The sequence below is a fragment of the Felis catus genome, chromosome C1 (assembly GCF_018350175.1).
Source record: "Felis catus isolate Fca126 chromosome C1, F.catus_Fca126_mat1.0, whole genome shotgun sequence".
In the NCBI taxonomy this organism is placed as follows: domain Eukaryota; kingdom Metazoa; phylum Chordata; class Mammalia; order Carnivora; family Felidae; genus Felis; species Felis catus.
Window position 1 is genome coordinate 77,356,350 of NC_058375.1, and position 18,293 is coordinate 77,374,642.

Genomic DNA, 18,293 nt, shown 5'->3' on the forward strand with positions numbered 1-18,293 from the left:
ATTTTAATATGCATATGTGTATATCCAAGTAAAGAATAAATAAAAGTTGGCTAAATATTTTTAGATCTACACCAGGTGAGGGTCCAGACTAGTATTGTTGCTCTGTAGATGAATATCTATTTTTTGATCCTTTTTTTTTCTTAAAGTAGTCTTTGTACCTAGCATGAAGCTCTGGGGCTTGAACTCACAACTCTAAGATCAGGAGATGTATGCTCTACTGACTGAGCCAGTGAGGTACCCAAAAATGGCTAAATATTTTTAGTGGATCTAACATTTTTTCTTCTACTGAGAGTCTCAATACAATGAAGAGGTAACAATTTCTAATCTTAATAAATGCTCAACTATATTTTGACATCTTAAAAGAGAGATCATGAAGTATTGAGTGATTAATTAGAATGAAGCTAGGGTTTGATGGGAATATACCATTAGCACAGATTAGGACAAGAAGCCCATAATCAAGGTAGGCTTATATTTTCAATTAAAATTAAACTAGAAAAAATGAAGAGTTGTGTATCTACAGCCAATATTTTCAAAGTCAAGGATCATTGTAAAAATAAAAACAAACCAAGTTAACATATTTTACAAAGGAAGATATTCTGATAGAATTAACTAATTCAGAAAAAAAGTACATGTGCTAAACTTTATTTGCATGTGAAAAAGAAATAGTTCATTTTTTTTTCTGGAGGAAACAAGTTTACTTTTTAAAAATAATTTTAAATTAAATTTTAAATTAAAAATACTTTTAAAAAATAATTTACCAAAAAGTATTCTTACTTTCACTCTAACCAAACTTTTTCATTAAACTTTGTAAAATATAATTTTTTATAAGGAAATGCATCTAACCTTGTAATTTTGCTTCAATTCCATCTTTGTTCAATCCAGATGCAAAACCTATATAAGTTATGAAAATTGATAAAAAATAAAATAGAGAGGATTTAACTCACTTTATAGGCTCAGTTTACAGCTGGTTAACTAGAAAAGAGTAATCTAAATCTTAAATTGGGAAAAAAAATAGCTTACTGAGTTAAAGTAAGGCTTAACTATCCACAGAATATAACCACTGTTGTGAAATCCTTTCAATATCAACTGACTATCTTTTGCATATTTTATAACCATGACCAGGCATTCTGTATTTTTTCCCTTGGAGGTCTTAAAGTTTTTTGTATTTTTTTTTGTTTTTTTTTGTTTGTTTGTTTGTTTTTGGGTTTTTTTTTTTTTACTTAGGAATACATTTAATTAAAGATCTCTACTCTGAAAACCACAACATGTTGAGGAAAGAAATTACAGAAGATACAAATAAATGGAAAGGTAGGAGATCTTAAAGTTTCAAACGTGTGTGCATTAGAATAGTATTGCAGCAAATCAGGTTTTAATTTGATATTCAGCAATTGTAAGTATTTTTACTTTATAATCTGTACCACATGAAGAACCCTCTAGAAGCAATATAACCACATGTATATTAGCTTTAGAAGCAGGATTCAAATTCCAGAAGCAAGAGCAGTACTACACACTTTGATGTGAACATTAGTTCAGACAAAATTCAGGAATTTTTTATTTTAACTTTTTAAAAATAATTTTAGGCATATTTTAAATTTTTATTCGAGTTAATTTTTTTTCTAAAAGATCTATTTTTAATGGTGCTGATTTCTAACCTTATTAAAAGACTAGAAGCATAAAAGATAAAGATTTCTCACTTTTGTCTACTCTTGCCTCTAAATGTATTTCTGAATGTTATTACTTTTTGCTTTTGTTACCTACTAGTGTCTGTAATCTATTCTGTGACCTAATACTATGCCTAATAGTATAAATATAGAACCATCTGGCTTGAAAAATTTACTACTTTTTCAAATCAAAGTAACAAACCATAATGAGATGGATTTTTCAAGGCTCTGATATAAAGCAAAGTTGATCGTATCCATTCCAAAGCAATATTCACATCTGTGATGGTATGCAGCACTATCTCTGCATTTAAATGTTCAATAAGATGTCTGTGTAAACTAACAGAAAAAAAAAACAAACTTTGCCTTAGTAACATGTATTTCAATGCCATAACGCTTACTTTTTTAAAACTTCAATAATATTTTGAATAATTCAATAATATAATTGAATATACTCATTGCTATATAAAAATTCATGAGATAACTTAATTTTCAAAATATAAGAGAAAACTTTAACAAATGAGTTAAACTGTTAAAAAATTATAGATTTTTCTCTACTACATGCCTCTAGAAGACATTACTTAAAAAACAGTGGGGAGTGAATTTTCTCCCAGAGTATTAAAATTATATACTTTACTAAAAGGTCCCAGATTGCCTATCTATTAATAAACAAATTTTAAAGATGTGAAGAGATGTGAAAATTATAGTCTTCCTCTTATTACTAATTTGGCCTTTTATAACAAGGATACATGTACCACATGCTAAGAAACTACTGGATAAAAATATTATGTTGTCTTTTTTTTTTTTTTTTACTACTAAGTTTTTTAAAAGGATACAAACTTTCCACTTAGATTATTGAAAAATTTCAAGAAAATAGCCTTAGAAAATCTCCTAATCAAATTTCCTTTTATATGTGAAAAGGAAAAATATAGGCTGTATTAACATCTTTTTAGAGTATTTTCTGTATTACCTGCTTTCTACAGTGTCACTACAAGCTAACATCTGAATATACTTCTCTTTTGTACTTAACCGAGTCATAATAACTGCAGTAGCTGTAGTGTCAAACTGGAAAAAAGCACACACACACACAGACACAGAGAAATGTAGTAAAAAAGAGTACATGTTGGTACCAGTCCTCTTCAATAACTCATGAATTTCATTTTATATTAAACTGTCTCTGTCCTAAACAATAGGTCAAAAGGGCCTTAAAAATACTTCTGAATTTGAATGTTCACTGAAAATGTAATTTAAAACCTTCCAAGAGTATAGATGCAAAACTATCACTTGGTTTCAATGTAATATACTTTTGGCAATGGTAAAATCAAAACAAACTTAGGCAACTGGATAAAAGTTATAAGATTTGGTGTATTTTACATATAATCCAATTGATCCTATAAAAATCATGGATTTGGATAACATAGTATTTTGACATTCTTTGAAAAATTATTTTTCCTACATGTTCCCTTACTACCCATACGAATGACTTCTATAAGTATTTGTTAGAGTAGGACAAGTTTTGTAATATATATAGGCCAATTTTTAATTGTCACAATACCTGGGGACCACTATTGGCATTTTGTGCTAAGACTCAGGGATACTACACATTTTGCAAGTTATGACAGTTCTACACAATGAAACACTGTCCCATCTAAAATGCAAATAGCATCCCCATTCAACAAAAAAAACAAAAACCCTCAAAACCAAAAAAAGCATACACACATTCATAAATCCAACTATCAGCCAATGGAAACTCAGAGGGAGTAGAGCAGTATGTGTCCTTTGGTAAGACTTGTTTTACTTCTATTAAAGTAGATTTTCCATTACATTTATTTTTACACTTAATCTAAATAGGAAATGTTAATCTCCTGTTTAACAAAAAGTACACAAAAAGAGTTTTTGCTTTTTACCTCGTTTTAAAACAAGTTACAAAAATAAACATTGTCACTTACTTGAGGTCGACCCGCTCTACCAATCATCTGTAGAATATCTGTTTCACTGTATTCTTCAAACATTCCTCCAGCATAATGCATTGTAGATTTTATAACTACTAGGTGAGCAGGCAAATTTACTCCCATAGCTAAAGTACTGGTAGTAACTGCATCGGATTAAGAAACAGTATTTTCAAGCTTTATAACTTTATTGCTTCAGGTAGATATCTTCTTATAAAATATATATTCTTATAAATGTAATAAAAACTCATACATAGGGAATTTATGAAGAACAAAGAGGAAAAGAACACTACAATGCAAAATAATGACACATCTAAAAACTATTAAATTCTTATTTTTCAAGTAGCACTGTGTTCAGTAACATGATAACTAAAACTGCCAAAAAGTTTACTGTAGCATGTGTATGCATGGGTAGTTACATAATTTTAGAATCTTGGAAGAAAAGCAGAAATAAGTCAGAATGATTAGGCTTTTTTTTTTTTCTCTTAATAAATAGTTTTCCAAAATATCTTATAATAGCCACAAGAATTTGTTTTACTTACAAAGAACTGGTAGATCTCCAACAGTGAAAGCTCCTTCAACTACTTTTCTATCTGACGGCTCCATACCAGCATGATGATAAGCAACACCATAGATTAAGATATCTATAACAGAAATATATAATCTGTTATACACTGTTAATATTGTATCAATAATTGATTCCTTTTATCTATAGCTGAAAATGCAGTTCAAAAATAATCTCTAAACCTACCTCTCAGTTTTGAATCTCTTAAGGAATATGCACACTTCTGTAACCTATTTTAAAAAATCATAAAATTATTAAGTTATTCACTAATATAAAAACTCTTAGTTTATTAATTATTGTGAAGGTACAGATATCAAAACAGTTTCACAATATCATTGTTGAAATCATCTTTAAGAAGTAGAGAATATCTAAATGTTTGTTTGTTTGTTTGTTTATGAAAGGGGGGTAAGGGCAGACAGAGAGGGAGACAGAGAATCCCAAGCAGGCTCTGCACTGTCAGTGAAGAGCCCAACAGAGGGCTCAATCCTACAAACTGCGAGATCATGATCTGAGCCCAAATCAAGAGTCAGATGCTTAACCAACTAAGCCACCCGGGGGCCCCAAGAAGTAAAGAATATCTAACTTTGATACTCAGACATCCCTAAATTCACAACTCAGCAAAACAAAACAAAAATCAAAAAACAATTTAAAAATGAGCAAAGAACCTAAAAGGACATTTTTCCAGAAAAGACACAAATGGCCAACAATACATGAAAAGGTGCTGAACATTATTAAACATCAGGGATAAATACAAATCAAAACTATAATGAGATGTCACCTGTTAGAATGGCTAGTATCAAATGACAGGAGACAACAAATGTAGAGGATCTAGAGAAAAGAGAGCCCTTTGACACTGTTGGTGAAAATAGTAAACTAGTATGGCCACTATGGAAAATAGTATGAAGATTCCTCAAAAAATTAAAAATAGAACTACTAAATCATCCAGAAATTCTATATCTGAATTATATCCAAAGGAAACATCAGTATCTCAAAAAGATATCTGTATTCCTATGTTCACTGCAACATTATTCACAATAACCAAGACAGCCAAACAAGAGTCTCAGACAAATGAATGGACAGAGAACATTTGACATACACACACACACACACACACACACACACACACACACACGAATATTATTCAGCCTTAAAAAAGAAGGAAATTCTGCCTTTTTTGACAACATGGATGAAACTAGAGGGTATAGTCCTAAGTGAAATTAGCCAAAAAAAGAAAGACAAGTACTGCATAGTGTCACTTCCATGTGAAATCTTAAAAGAAAGGAAGAAAGAAAGAAAGAAAGAAAGAAAGAAAGAAAGAAAGAAAGAAAAGAAAAGAAAAGAAAAGAAAAGAAAAGAAAAGAAAAGAAAAGAAAAGAAAAGAAAAGAAAGGGACTCAGAAACAGAGTAGAAAAGTGGTTGCCAGAGGTTGAAGCTGGGGGAAACAGGAAGAGGTTGCCAAAAGGGTACAAATTACACACGCGCGCACACACACACACAAAGAAGTCCCTATTTTATCAGCTGTAACACTGAAGCTCATTTTAAAACAGGAATTTGGAAACCTCACTTTCCACCAGAAAAATACATAAATGGTGATTATTACATTCATGGGTCAGAATATAAGTCTATTCCCATAATTTGCCTGAAAAATATTCACAGGAAGTAACAATTTTTAAATCTCTACTATATTACTAGTAAGCCAAAAAAGATAAAAATAAGAAATAGTTGTTTATAGTCTTATAGAGATATGAAAGAAAGAAAACTAGGTTAAATCAAGAGAAGAGGAAGTTAAGAGAGTTTCTTGACAATCTGAAAGGAATTCTGGGTATTTTAGAAGATTTTGGAGGTTGGTGGGCTTGGTTCTTATTTATGTCTAAGAACCACCAAATTTGTGTTTTTCCATTTCACTGTTGCACTTAATGACACTAGCACACATTATTTCTAATATAACATTCACAATTTTTTTAAGGATTCAAATGTAATGAAGAGAAGGCAAGAGGAAAAGACGTTGGTATTAAGCACAAACTCTGTGCTATACACTGTTAAGTGTCTTAGAAATGTTGCTTTATTTAATTCTCACAATAACATAATGATACAGATAGTCGACTCCCATATTAAGAAATTGAAACTGATTAAGAAATTGAAATGGAGAGGTGTGCCCAATGATACACTGCCAGTAAAGTGGCAATACTGCAATCCAAGTCACGGTCACTAAGTTCATGCTGTTTCTAACACTACCATTTCATTCCTGAAAAAAAAAGGAATAAAAAAGGGGGCTAAAGAAAAAAAAAAAAAGGAGAGACAAAGAGTGAAGACAGCAGGGAATTAAAAGAGCAATTTTTCTTGAGTTACTTGGTAAGAGTGGGAAATGAGAAAAGGAGAAGTACGATACATGCTTCTGTTTAAGAAAATGATTATCTGAAACAAAATTAGCTACTTTGTGTGCAGCAGACAACAGAGGAAAAGGGAGAGGATGGAATGGAAATTAGTTTTAAGGATGCTTAAAGGTTAACTATTTCAGTTCCTTACTCCTATAAATAGGCTCAGGTCCAAAATGCTAATTATTAAGTATTCATTTTGGGAGGCTATATGGTCATTCCGTATTAATGATGCCACCACTACACAAAAAATTCTGTAAGTTTTTAAAAATTTCCTTCAGAGTTAGTTTTAGATCAAGAAAATAAGCTTCACTGCTTGACAGCCACATGTGTTTCTCACTAAAAGTCACATGTCCCAACTTGATCAACTAGTTTATTCACCCAAGTAGTTTTCAAATTAGTCATTGCTACTTACAGTCTTTTTATACCTACTTTTTTTTTTAAACCCAGTTTACATTTATTCTATTACTAGTTTTATAATGACCTGGTCAATCAGTTTTTGAAACACCATCTTTACTGATAACATTTAGAAAATTAATAATCAAGAATGTTATAAAACCAAGTGCTGCTGGTTTGAAAACTATCAATTGTGATTCGATCATAGAAAAGGTTTGTGCTAGCAAAATGACCTGATGGATGCATACAGTCTCCCAATGTGCTTGATCATGGCACATAAACAGCCAAGGAGCTTTCTTGATTAGAACCAAAGGCTCAGACTAGTTGATTAAAATAAAAACTTAAAAAAAAAAAAAAAAAGTCAGGAAACATTCTCATTATGAAAATACTACCAATTAACTTCCTGAAGTTAATTAAGAAATTTCAAAATACAGAAATATTTTGTTATTTGGATGTATGCTACAACAGAAAAAGTATTTGGGGTGCCTGGGTGGCTCAGTTGGTTAAGCATCCAACTCCTGATTTTGGCTGAGGTCATGATTTCACAGTTCATGAGTTCGAACCCCATTTTGGGCTCTGTGCTGACAGTGCAGAACCTGCTTAAGATTCTCTTTCCCTTTCTCTCTGCCCCTCCAACGTTCTCGTTCTCTCATTCTCTCTCTCTCTCTCTCTCTCTCTCTCTCTCTCTCTCTCTCTCAAAAGTATATAAGTAAACAGGGGCACAAGGGTGGCTCAGTGGGTTAAGCATCTTACTTTGGCTCAGGTCATGATCTCATGGTCTGTGAGCTCAGGCCCCACATCAGGCTCTGTGCTGACAGCTCAGACCCTGGAGGCTGCTTTGGATTCTGTATCTCCCTCTTTCTCTGCCCCTCCCGCACTCACACTCTGCCTGTTTCTCTCTCAAAAATAAATAAACATTTTAAAAAATTTTTTAAATAAATATGTAAAAACAGAAGCAAAGTATTTAATAAAAAGCTAAAGAAACCACAGTACAAAATAGGTCATAGCTGGGGATGTTAGACAGACTTAGAAACCTTAGTAACAGAATCTGGGGACTGATGGACAAAAAGAAGTCTTGTAGAAGTTGTTAGAATGTGAGCAGTTAAAGGCAAATTGAGGTAAGCATCAGTCTCTTTCCCTGGTCCACACCAACTCAAAATGGCATTCCATTCCTTTTCTTTCAATGTATCTAAAATAATTCTATTTTATGATTCTTTCTCTCAAACCAACTCCTCCTCCAGTGTTTCCCAGCTGAATTACATTGCACTCCCTGGTTGCTCATTGCAGAAACCTAACACTAACACCTCCCTCACCTTCCTCCACATAGGTAATCGATTACCAAGTCCTGTTGATTTTTACTTCTAAATATATGTTAAATATATAATTTTACCTCCATCAACACTGCCACCTCCTTAGTTCAAATCACTATTAGTTTCTAATAGTTTGAGATGCCCATAGATATGTAATTGGAGATGTCAGTTAGGCATGGACTATAGACCTGGAACTCAGAATGGAGATCTGGGTTGGAGCTATAAATTCACGGACATATATAAATATGAGTGTATGTATATTCTTTGAACCCATGTGATAGATACAAATACTCAGAAGTGTGGAATTCGAAAGAATGAACCTTGGGCAGAACCTCTAGAATGTCAACATTTAAGAGCTGAATAGAAGAGGTGAAAAGAGGGCTGAGAATGAGCAGCTGGCAAAGTAGGAAGAAATCTGATAGAGGATGATCTTGAAAGCACAGAGTCCAGAGTTTTTAAATACGGTGGGAGGGACCAAATGTTTTAGAGGCTGCTGAGAGATCAACAGCAAAATTAGCTTTAGTGAAAGATTACAACAGATGCTGAATTGAAAATGGGCAAAAAAAAAAAAAAAAAAAATGAGGACAGCAATATGAATAATTTTTCAAGAAACTTGGCTATGAAATAAAGACAAGATCATAGTGTCACTAAGATTGAGTCTCTCGATCTTCCAAATTACTATTATCCTTGTTTTATAGACAAGGAAACTGAGGCTTAGAGAGGTTGAGTAACTTCAAAAGGTTAAGGAATGAACCCAGATTTCTCATCTCATCAAGGTAATCCCTAAGTCTTTGTACCTCCAATAAAAAAAAGAAAAAAAATACCTCTGCTTCTGTTCCACAGCCATAATAAACTTAGCATCTTTCACAAGAACCAAAGCAGCCTGTTGCACCCCTTTCCTTGTTGCACAAAACTGAAAATAAATGAAAATTCTTGGATTAATCATATTAAAAACTGAATACTACACTCAAAAATATGCAACTAACAATCCATACCACAAGTGTGGGTTTCTGATCAGAGTATGTTTGTATAACATTGGCAATTTTGTAGTTGAGGGTTAAATCAAACTTAAATTCGGTTTGGTTACTACTGCAGGGAAATCCAAGGACCACTTTCCGAAGTTTCACCGGCCGATGTTTCTCATCCACTTTCAGACATACAGCAGGTCTTTCACCATTTGAAAGCCATTCTGCAATCTTTAAATAACAGAAATATACATTAAAAGTTTTGTCTAGTGAAGTTTTATGGCTAAAAATAACCGAATAACAGAATACCTTAAAGTCAAGGTATAAAAATATGTAATCAAGTAGTCTTTTTCAGTATTAAATATTCCATTGACACTGCTCTATTGATATATTGGTAAATATTATCAGTAGCAGTATTTTAAGATTATACCCCGTTTTCACTATGATAAATTCCCAATTAATTATAATTATTTTGTTTTATTTTCCTTCCTACAAAATTGATTTCAGCAGAGAAACTGAATTTCTCACTATCATTATAACCTTCCTATTTTTCAGAACTATACCTAGATATGGGTGACACAACTTTTGAGTTGTGCTAAGTAACAGCCGAAGAGTACCAAAGTAATGGTTGGCCTAGATTGGCAAGAGCTGACAATTTTTAAAGAGTAAATAAATACTTGAGAAATGGCAATGCCAAAAGCACATTACAGGCTCAATGCTGAAGTCACTAATTTCTGGAACTATTTTGACCAGACCTCATTGTCACATAACTCGGTTAGTAATCAGACTTCATGCCCTGCTCTGAAACTGACCATTGCTTTTACAGGAAATTGTAGTTGCACAGGAAGGAAATACAAAAACATTTTCAAGACTATCATGGGTGTAAATAAGATCACACAAGAATTTAATTTGAAAGGAGCAGAAGGCCAAGAGTAAAGACACTAATTTAGGAGAAAATTGAGGAAGAGGATTTGTACAAAGAGAGAGAAAAGTAGCATTCACAGATGTAGCAATTATCACAAAGGGGGAAAGAATTTCAAGAATTACAGAGTACTAATATTTAATGACTGTTTACAAATCAAAAGAAAAGTTTATTATCCCAATGTGGAAAAAGGGTAAAGAACATGACCTGGCAAGTTGCAAAAAAGAACTTAAAGTAATTAATTTTTTAAAAATATTTACTTCAGTAAAAATCAAAGCAGTATAAAATTTTAAAGTAAAGTACATTTAAACAAGAAGTGTGACAACTATTTAAATGTAATAATAACAATAATAACTTATTATAATATCCAGTGCTAGAATAGAGAAACGGCTAATGGTGGAAGTACAAATGCCTGTACCATTTATTGAAAGCACTACATCCTTAGAGTTTTATATATCCTTTCACTCAGTTATTCTACACTAGAAGTTCATCCTAGAAAAATAATCATGTTTTCAAAGATATATTAATTTTAGCACCATTTACAATAGCAAGAATGGAAATAATCTTCTATCATTAAAGCTAGATAAATAAATTACAATAAAACCACAAAAACTGTATTAAAAAAGAACATTTAGGGATGCCTGTACGGCTCAGTCGGTTAAGCATCCAACTTTGGCTCAGGTCATGATCACGCGGTTTGTGAGTCTGAGCCCTGTATCGGGCTCTGTGCTAACAGCTCAGAGCCTGGAGCCTGCTTCAGATTGTGTCTCCCTCTCTCTCTGCTCCTCCCCTGCTCACACTCTGTCTGTTTCTCTCTCTCTCTCAAAAATAAACATTAAAATTTTTTTAAAAAAGAATACTTAATGACATGGAAAAGACTAGGTGACTTGCAAGTCACAAAAGAGCATGTACATTTTGATTCCACCTATACATCTAGAATTAGACAAACACTGGGTTTCTGTTGATTACATATACTTAAAATTTTTCTTTATTATTCTTGAGCATGAACAAAACAAGTTGTCAATTTAAGAACAAAAAAATGTTTAATGGTGCCAAATTAAAGATAAAGATAAAATTTTCCATTGTATTAGACAATATGGGAACGATTTGTGAAATTTCTAAGTAGTGGGAGAAAACAGTCATACTATAGTAAGCTGAGAAGTAAACAAGAGGGAGAAATAATAATTATTTTTCAAGAAGTTTCCCTAAATATTGAGGAAAAAAATTAGGATATATATTCATTACAGCAAGTATAATATGGCATACAATTATTCCTTTACCTGTCTGTGTACCCCATTAACCATGAGATCCTCAAGTTCAGGGTCTATATGTTTTCACTTTTTTATCTATTGCTAGTGCTTACCATAATGCCATTCACATAGAATGTGGAAAGGTGGGTACTAATCACTTAAGCAATTATTTTATTCTCTATTGTACTTTGCTATTCAACCAGAGTCAGCTGATTAGAACAACCATAACAATTATTAGTCAAGTTATTATGAGGCATCTGAAACTCATAAAAACTAAGACTCTTAGATATTAGTAAACAATAGACTTATCCCAAAAATGTTTTATTAAACAAATCAACCAAATATTGATACTGCCATATCTATGAGATACAGCCATAGCTTTCTACAACATACTTTCCTACTAAACTGGTTCTGAAATTTTCAGGAAAAAACCCTTTATTTTCCTCTAAGATGAAAATGACAAAATGTTCCCCCAGCACCAGTGATTAAAAAAAAATCTGACAGACTAAAATTCTAACTTACATCCTCAGCATTTGGAATTGTTGCAGATACAGCTACAAATCTCATTGGAATAATTGTGCTGCTATTTTCTGAAGCAGGAGATAAAGACTGCACAGTTTTCATTCTGCTGACTACAACTTCAAGAGTTGGTCCACGATTTTCATCTTTTACAACATGTACCTAAGAAAGAAATCAAGAAAAAATGATTGACTATAAAATTAAAAAATTCCTTAATCAATTAAAATCCTTAATATTATCACTCTTCCTTAAGAAAATGAACTTTTCCACTTCAAGGGATAAAACATATAGTTCAGTTGAAAATGTCTTGTTTCTTTCTATCCATTCTAATCATTTTACCTTTATCTCTAAAAGTGAAAATGTGTTCACTACCTCATCAATGAGGAACAGTCTAACCAGCTGGACCAAAGAGTTGTCTCTCCATTTTCTAGTCATGCTATCCCATTTTTCCTAGAGAAAAAATGCAAGTGGCTTAACATGATAAAGAATTATAATAAATATTATTAAGATATCAATAAAAAATTTCAACATGATACAAATCATGGGCAATATTTTAGTTCAAACTTTTAGTTCTTAAAAGTATCCTGAAAAAAATGTAAAGATTAAAAACACTTTAAAGGATTTTGATACTCTTACAAGTGCTTAAAAAACTAAACCCCCATTTATTTTTAAGTTTAACCAAAAATATTCAAAATTCTAGTCTAATTGCCTTTTTAAGCCCTCCCAAGTTCTTCCCTCTGCGATACATAATATTTGGATAAAAGAAAGCAAGCAAAAAGTATCATTACAAATTATCCTAAATAACAAATTGCTTATTCATATCTTTTTCTTATTTTTCCCATTTGGTAATTTGTCTTTTACTGCTGATTTAGTAAGTATTCTTTATATAACCTGAACACTAGTACTTTTTATGTTTGTTTGTTTTACATTGCAAATATATTCTTCTACTTTGTATTTTCTTTTAACTTTTATTCTTGGTGAAGAGAAACATATTTTCTAATAAACCAAAAAAATAAGAGTATAAATAACACCTACTGGAGTTGTCATTATTATATGGGCATGCTGAATCTCAAATAGGTCATCCATTACTGTATCTCCAGTGAGTTCTTTACAATTCAATCCTATTGATCCAAATTTTTCTTTCCAATCATCAAAACGCTGACTACACAGGGCTTTTATTGGTGCCACTACAACAATATGAGATATTTACTTTGAATGTCAATACAGTTTTAAAATTACTTTCACAAACATTGGTTAATAAAATTAGGATAAAACTATACATCCAGGTGCTGTGTAATATTTATTAATTGAGAGTTAATAATATAAACATATTATTTAGAGATATGTAATAACCAAACTGAACTAAAAATAGAAAAAGAAGTAAGTGCTCAGGGAACTGTAACTAAGAATGAAGAAAGGTAAGGCAGGAGATGACTGGTCTTCCTTACAAGCCTTTTTGTGATAATTGATTTTTTTTAACCATGTACATAAATTACTTTGATGAAAAATTTTAAATACATATATACCTAAGAAAGGAGAGTAGAGGTTCCTATGGAAATTTTTAGAATTACAAGATGTTTCAATTTATTGTTCATTCTGTTGTCCTTTAAAAAATAAACTTGTAAAGGTCAAATACTCAATTCAAATTTTACTTTTTATTTACAACTCTGGGAAAATGTGTGTTGAATATAACAGACAAGAGCAAATGTGATGTGTCTTCATTAAAAATGTATGGAGAACCAAATATTAATTCCTATGGCTTGAACTTGAATTTATTTCTTACTTTTGCTTTAGTGGTTTTTCATTATTATAATTAATCACTCTTACAATATATAAATACTTACTATAAACAATTTTAATGTTTGACCATGGCAATGGTACTTCCATTAACAATCTTGTTATAGCTAGTTCAAACATTACAGTTTTCCCAGAACCAGTTGGAGCACAAATCACAAAATTTCTATCTGTGTAAAGAAGCTAAAAAAAAAAAAAAATTTAATCAATCATGATATATATAGAATTTTTCATTCACACTCTCGATTTGTTAGAAAATATGTAAGAAAGACTCTCTGGAATAATAATTCAAATTATTTCTACCTCTAAGCTTATTAAAATTCTAACCTTGTTCTAGACCTACAACTCTCAAAAAAACCTATTAATAATTTATCATTTTATTTTATATGTGAAAGTAATATGTCAGACCTAGAAGAAAATAATTTCTTTTGTTTCCAGAGAAATTTTTAGAAATATAATAAATGTAAACAAACCCACCTATGAAAATCACATGCATTCATTTAGCAAACAGTTTTTGAGTTCCTGTAATGTACCAGTCACTGAGCATAGCACTAGAAACATAAAGATGAATGTTATCTAGTCCTTGCCCTTAAAGAACACACTATCTAGTAAGAAGAGGCAGATAAGTAAAAATCAGAATAAAATACTTACATCATCAAAGGCTTTGGACTGTATATAGTTAAAATATGGGAATTCTTTGAAAATACTTCTAAATTTTGACGCTTAGAATAGCATTAAGGAGTCAAATATTTCAGAATTTTAAGAATTGGTTACTTTTAATTTTAAAATTCAGTTAATTAACTGACAGTATTTAATAATGAGACTTTAATACTTGTTATTTTAACATCATAAGAAAGTAATTAATAGGTATAGAGGAAAGGACCAACAGAGCAAGTGGCTCTTTAACTTCCCCTCCTGTCAGAGATGCACCAAATACATAGCTACACATGGAGCAATTTTGAAAAAAGTTCAAAAATTATTTAAGTGACTTCTACACATTGGGTAAATGAAAATACCTATGATGAAGGTAGGAAAGGCTGAGACAACTCTTACCCTAAATCCCATCCTTGGCACAGCACCATACAATTGGGAAGGAACTCTCAAGTCCCAGCTTCTCTCTCAGGAGCAAAGATTTCAGACCACACAGCTATAGCTCCAACCTTTAAGCCTCCCACCCAAGGGATAAAATCCCCAAACACCTAACTCTGTAAACCAAGAGGGCTTGCATTCATGAGTCCCATAGGACTATAGCAAACAAATCTTTTTTTTTTTTTTTTTTTTTTGAGAGAGAGAGAGAGAGAGAGAGCACGCGCATGAGCAGGGCAGAGGGGCAGAGGGAGAGGGGGAGAAAAAACTTCAATCAGGCTCCACACCCAGCACAGAGTCTGACATGGGGCTCGATCTCACAAACCATGAAACCACGACCTGAACCGAAATCAAGAGTCAGATGCTTAACTGACTAAGCCACCCTGGCACCCCCACAAATAATCAATTCTTAAATGGACACAGGAACAACTTCCATTCCTCTACAGGTACACATCTAGGCTTGGTGCAGAGAAAGCAGCAAAAATGTTCATCTCTAGTTTCCACCTAGAAAGGATTTCCACTGCAGACTTTCTCAGCTGCTGCCTCAGGTCCTGGCTTCTAATTAGCTTGCACCTAGATGCCAATTACAACCCTCCCCTTTGGGACACTGATAAATTTTGGCACACCCTCAACTTCTAGAAGCCACTAAGAACAAAGACAGTAAGTTGGGCAATCAAAATGGTCTGAAAGGCAGCTAGAAGCTTGGGTTAGGTTAATTGATGAGGCTCAGCCTGTCAAGACTGAGAGAGGCAGATATTTTATCGAGTGTGTAGAAACCAGCAGCACAGAGAGTTAAGTGAAGAAATGGGAATATGTTCCAAACAAAAGAACAAGATAAATCTCCAGAAACCAAACTCAATGAAATAGAGAGAAGTGATTTACTCAATATTTTTAAAAAATGCATAAAGATGCTCACCAAGGTTAGGAGAGCAATGCATAAACAAAGTGAGAATATCAACAAAGTCATAGAAGATACAAAAAAGTATCAAACAGAAATCATAAAGCTAATGAGTACAATAAGGGAACTGAAAAACTCGATAGAGGGGTTCAAATGCAGACAGATCGAACAGAAGAAAGAATCAATGAACTCAAAGATGGGGCAATGACATTAATCCAGTCAAAGGAGCAAAATGAGAGAAGAATGAAAAAAAAAATTAAGATAGCTTAAGGGACTTATTTTACACAGATACCAAAGCCAGGATACTACAAAAAAAGAAAATTACAGGCCAATATCCCTAATGAACATAGATGCAGAAATCTTGTATAAAATATTAGCAAACTAAATTCAACAGCACATTAAAAGAATCATACATCATGAACAAATGTAATTTATTTATGGGATACAAAGATGGTGCAACATCCACAAATCAATCAGCAAGATACTCCCACATTAAAAAGTTAAAGATAGGGGTGCCTGACTGCCTCAATTGGTAGAGCATGTGATTTCTGATCTCAGGGTCATGAGTTCAAGCCCCACATTGGGCATAGAGCTTAATTAAAAAAAAAAACTTAAAAATCATATGATCATATCAATAGATGCAGAAAAAGCATTTGACAAATGCAGTATTTTTTTCATGATAAAAAACTCCCTAGAAACTAGGTAAAGAATGTACCTCGATATAATAAAGGCCATATATGACAAGCCCACAGCTAACATATTCAATGGGTAAAAAGCTGAAAGCTTTTTGTCTAAGATTAGAAACAAGACAAGGATGCCCTGTTTCACCACTTTTATTCAACATAGTAATGGCAATCCTAACCAAAGCATTTAGGCAAGAAAGATAAATGAAAGTTATCCAAATTGAAAAGGAAGAAGTAAAACAGTCTCTATTTGCAGACAACCTGATATAATATAGAGAAAATCCTAAAGACTCCATCAAAATATTATTGGAACTAATAAATTCAGTGAAGTTGCAGGATACAAAATAAATACACAAAAATCAGGTGCATTTCCTTACACTAATAACAAAATATCAGCAAGAGAAATGAAGAAAACAATCCCATTTATAATAGCATCAAAAACCAAAATACTAAGGAATAAATTTAACCAAGGGGACAAAAGATCTGTACATTGAAAACTAGAAGATGCTGATGAAAGAAAGTGAAGACACAAATAAATGGTAAGATATCTCTTCAAGGATTCAAGAATATTGCTAAATTGTAAATTGCCAAAGCAATCTACAGATTCAATGCAATTCTTATCAAAATTGCAATTGTATTTTTCAGAGAAATATAAAAAGCAATCACACAGGGAGCTACAAAAGACGCCGAACAGCCAAAGCACCCTTGAGAAAGAACAAAGCCAGAGGCATTACACTTCTTGATTTCAAACTGTATTACAGAGCTACAGTAATCAAAAACAGGATGGTATTGCATAAAAACCAGACACCTAGATCAATGAAACAGAAGAGATAGCCTAGAAATAAATCTGTGTGTATATGGTCAATAAATGTTCAAAAAAGGAGCCAAGAACTGGGAAAAGATGATCTCTTCAATAAAGGATACTGGAAAAACTGAATATCCACGTGCAAAATAATGAAACTGGACCCCTATATACAAAAATCAACTCAAAGTGGATTAACCATTTGAATGTAAGATGTGAAATTATAAAATTCCTAGAAGAAAACACAGGGAGTAAATTCTCCTACATTGGTCTTAGCAATTATTTTTCTAGATTTAAAACCACAGGCAAGGGGCACCGGGGTGGCTCAGTTGGTTTAATGTCCCACTCTTGACTTCAGTTCAGGTCATGATCCCAGGGTCTTGGGATTGAGCCCTGTGTTGGGCTCCACACTGAGCATGGAGCCTGCTTACGATTATCTCTCTCTCTCCTTCTGTCCCTCTCCCCTGCTTGCGTTCTCTCTCTCTCTCTCTCTCTCAAATTAAAGAAAAAAGGCAAGGGCAAAAATGCAAAATAAACAAGTGTACTACTTCAAACTAAAAAGTTTCTGTAGAGCAATTTAAAAATGAGCAAAGGACTGGAATAGATATTTTTCCAAAGAAGACACAAATAGTCAACAATACATGAAAAAGATTTCAACATCACTAATCATCAAGGAAATGCAAATTAAAACAACAATGAGATATCCAAAGCAAGCTCCAGGCCCTGAGCTGTCAGCACAGAGCCCAACATGGGGCTCAAACTCACGAACTATGAGACCATGACCTGAGCCGAAGTTGGACGCTTAACCGACTGGGCCACCCAGGTGTCCCCCAAATTTCACTTTTTAATGTTGACTGTGTTTCATTACCTGATGTGGGTTTCTGGTCACCTAACCCTGAATCCCTTTGTTATCAACAATTTGGTTGTACTAAGTGGTGGATTTAAATGCAATTAATCAGCATACTGGCTGAATAAGAACTTACACTGTACTTCCTCTGTAAGAAAACTCAAAAATATTAGTAGATATGGAGAATAGACTGTCCCCTCTCCAAGGTGAGCCTGTTGTCAGTTTGGAAGATACTTGTATTTACATGGTATTCTTCTCAATCTGAGTCACATCT

At 32.8% G+C, this 18,293-nt stretch overlaps 1 protein-coding gene across 10 annotated transcripts in view; it reads right to left on the bottom strand.

Annotated features, from left to right (window-relative positions):
• The window catches only part of HFM1 (helicase for meiosis 1), a 169,840-nt gene that overhangs the window by 57,144 nt on the left and 94,403 nt on the right, over positions 1 to 18,293 (bottom strand). For all 10 annotated transcript variants that reach the window (XM_045036179.1, XM_045036180.1, XM_045036177.1 and 7 more), the window contains 13 exons: positions 14,355 to 14,425; positions 13,754 to 13,886; positions 12,945 to 13,096; positions 12,282 to 12,359; positions 11,913 to 12,071; positions 9,249 to 9,449; positions 9,078 to 9,166; positions 4,359 to 4,402; positions 4,150 to 4,251; positions 3,608 to 3,753; positions 2,629 to 2,723; positions 1,864 to 1,997; positions 844 to 891 (listed from right to left, as the gene is read on the bottom strand). In XM_045036179.1, coding sequence (XP_044892114.1) covers positions 844 to 891; positions 1,864 to 1,997; positions 2,629 to 2,723; positions 3,608 to 3,753; positions 4,150 to 4,251; positions 4,359 to 4,402; positions 9,078 to 9,166; positions 9,249 to 9,449; positions 11,913 to 12,071; positions 12,282 to 12,359; positions 12,945 to 13,096; positions 13,754 to 13,886; positions 14,355 to 14,425 — 1,452 coding nt within the window. The remainder of the gene's footprint in view (positions 1 to 843; positions 892 to 1,863; positions 1,998 to 2,628; positions 2,724 to 3,607; positions 3,754 to 4,149; positions 4,252 to 4,358; positions 4,403 to 9,077; positions 9,167 to 9,248; positions 9,450 to 11,912; positions 12,072 to 12,281; positions 12,360 to 12,944; positions 13,097 to 13,753; positions 13,887 to 14,354; positions 14,426 to 18,293) is intronic.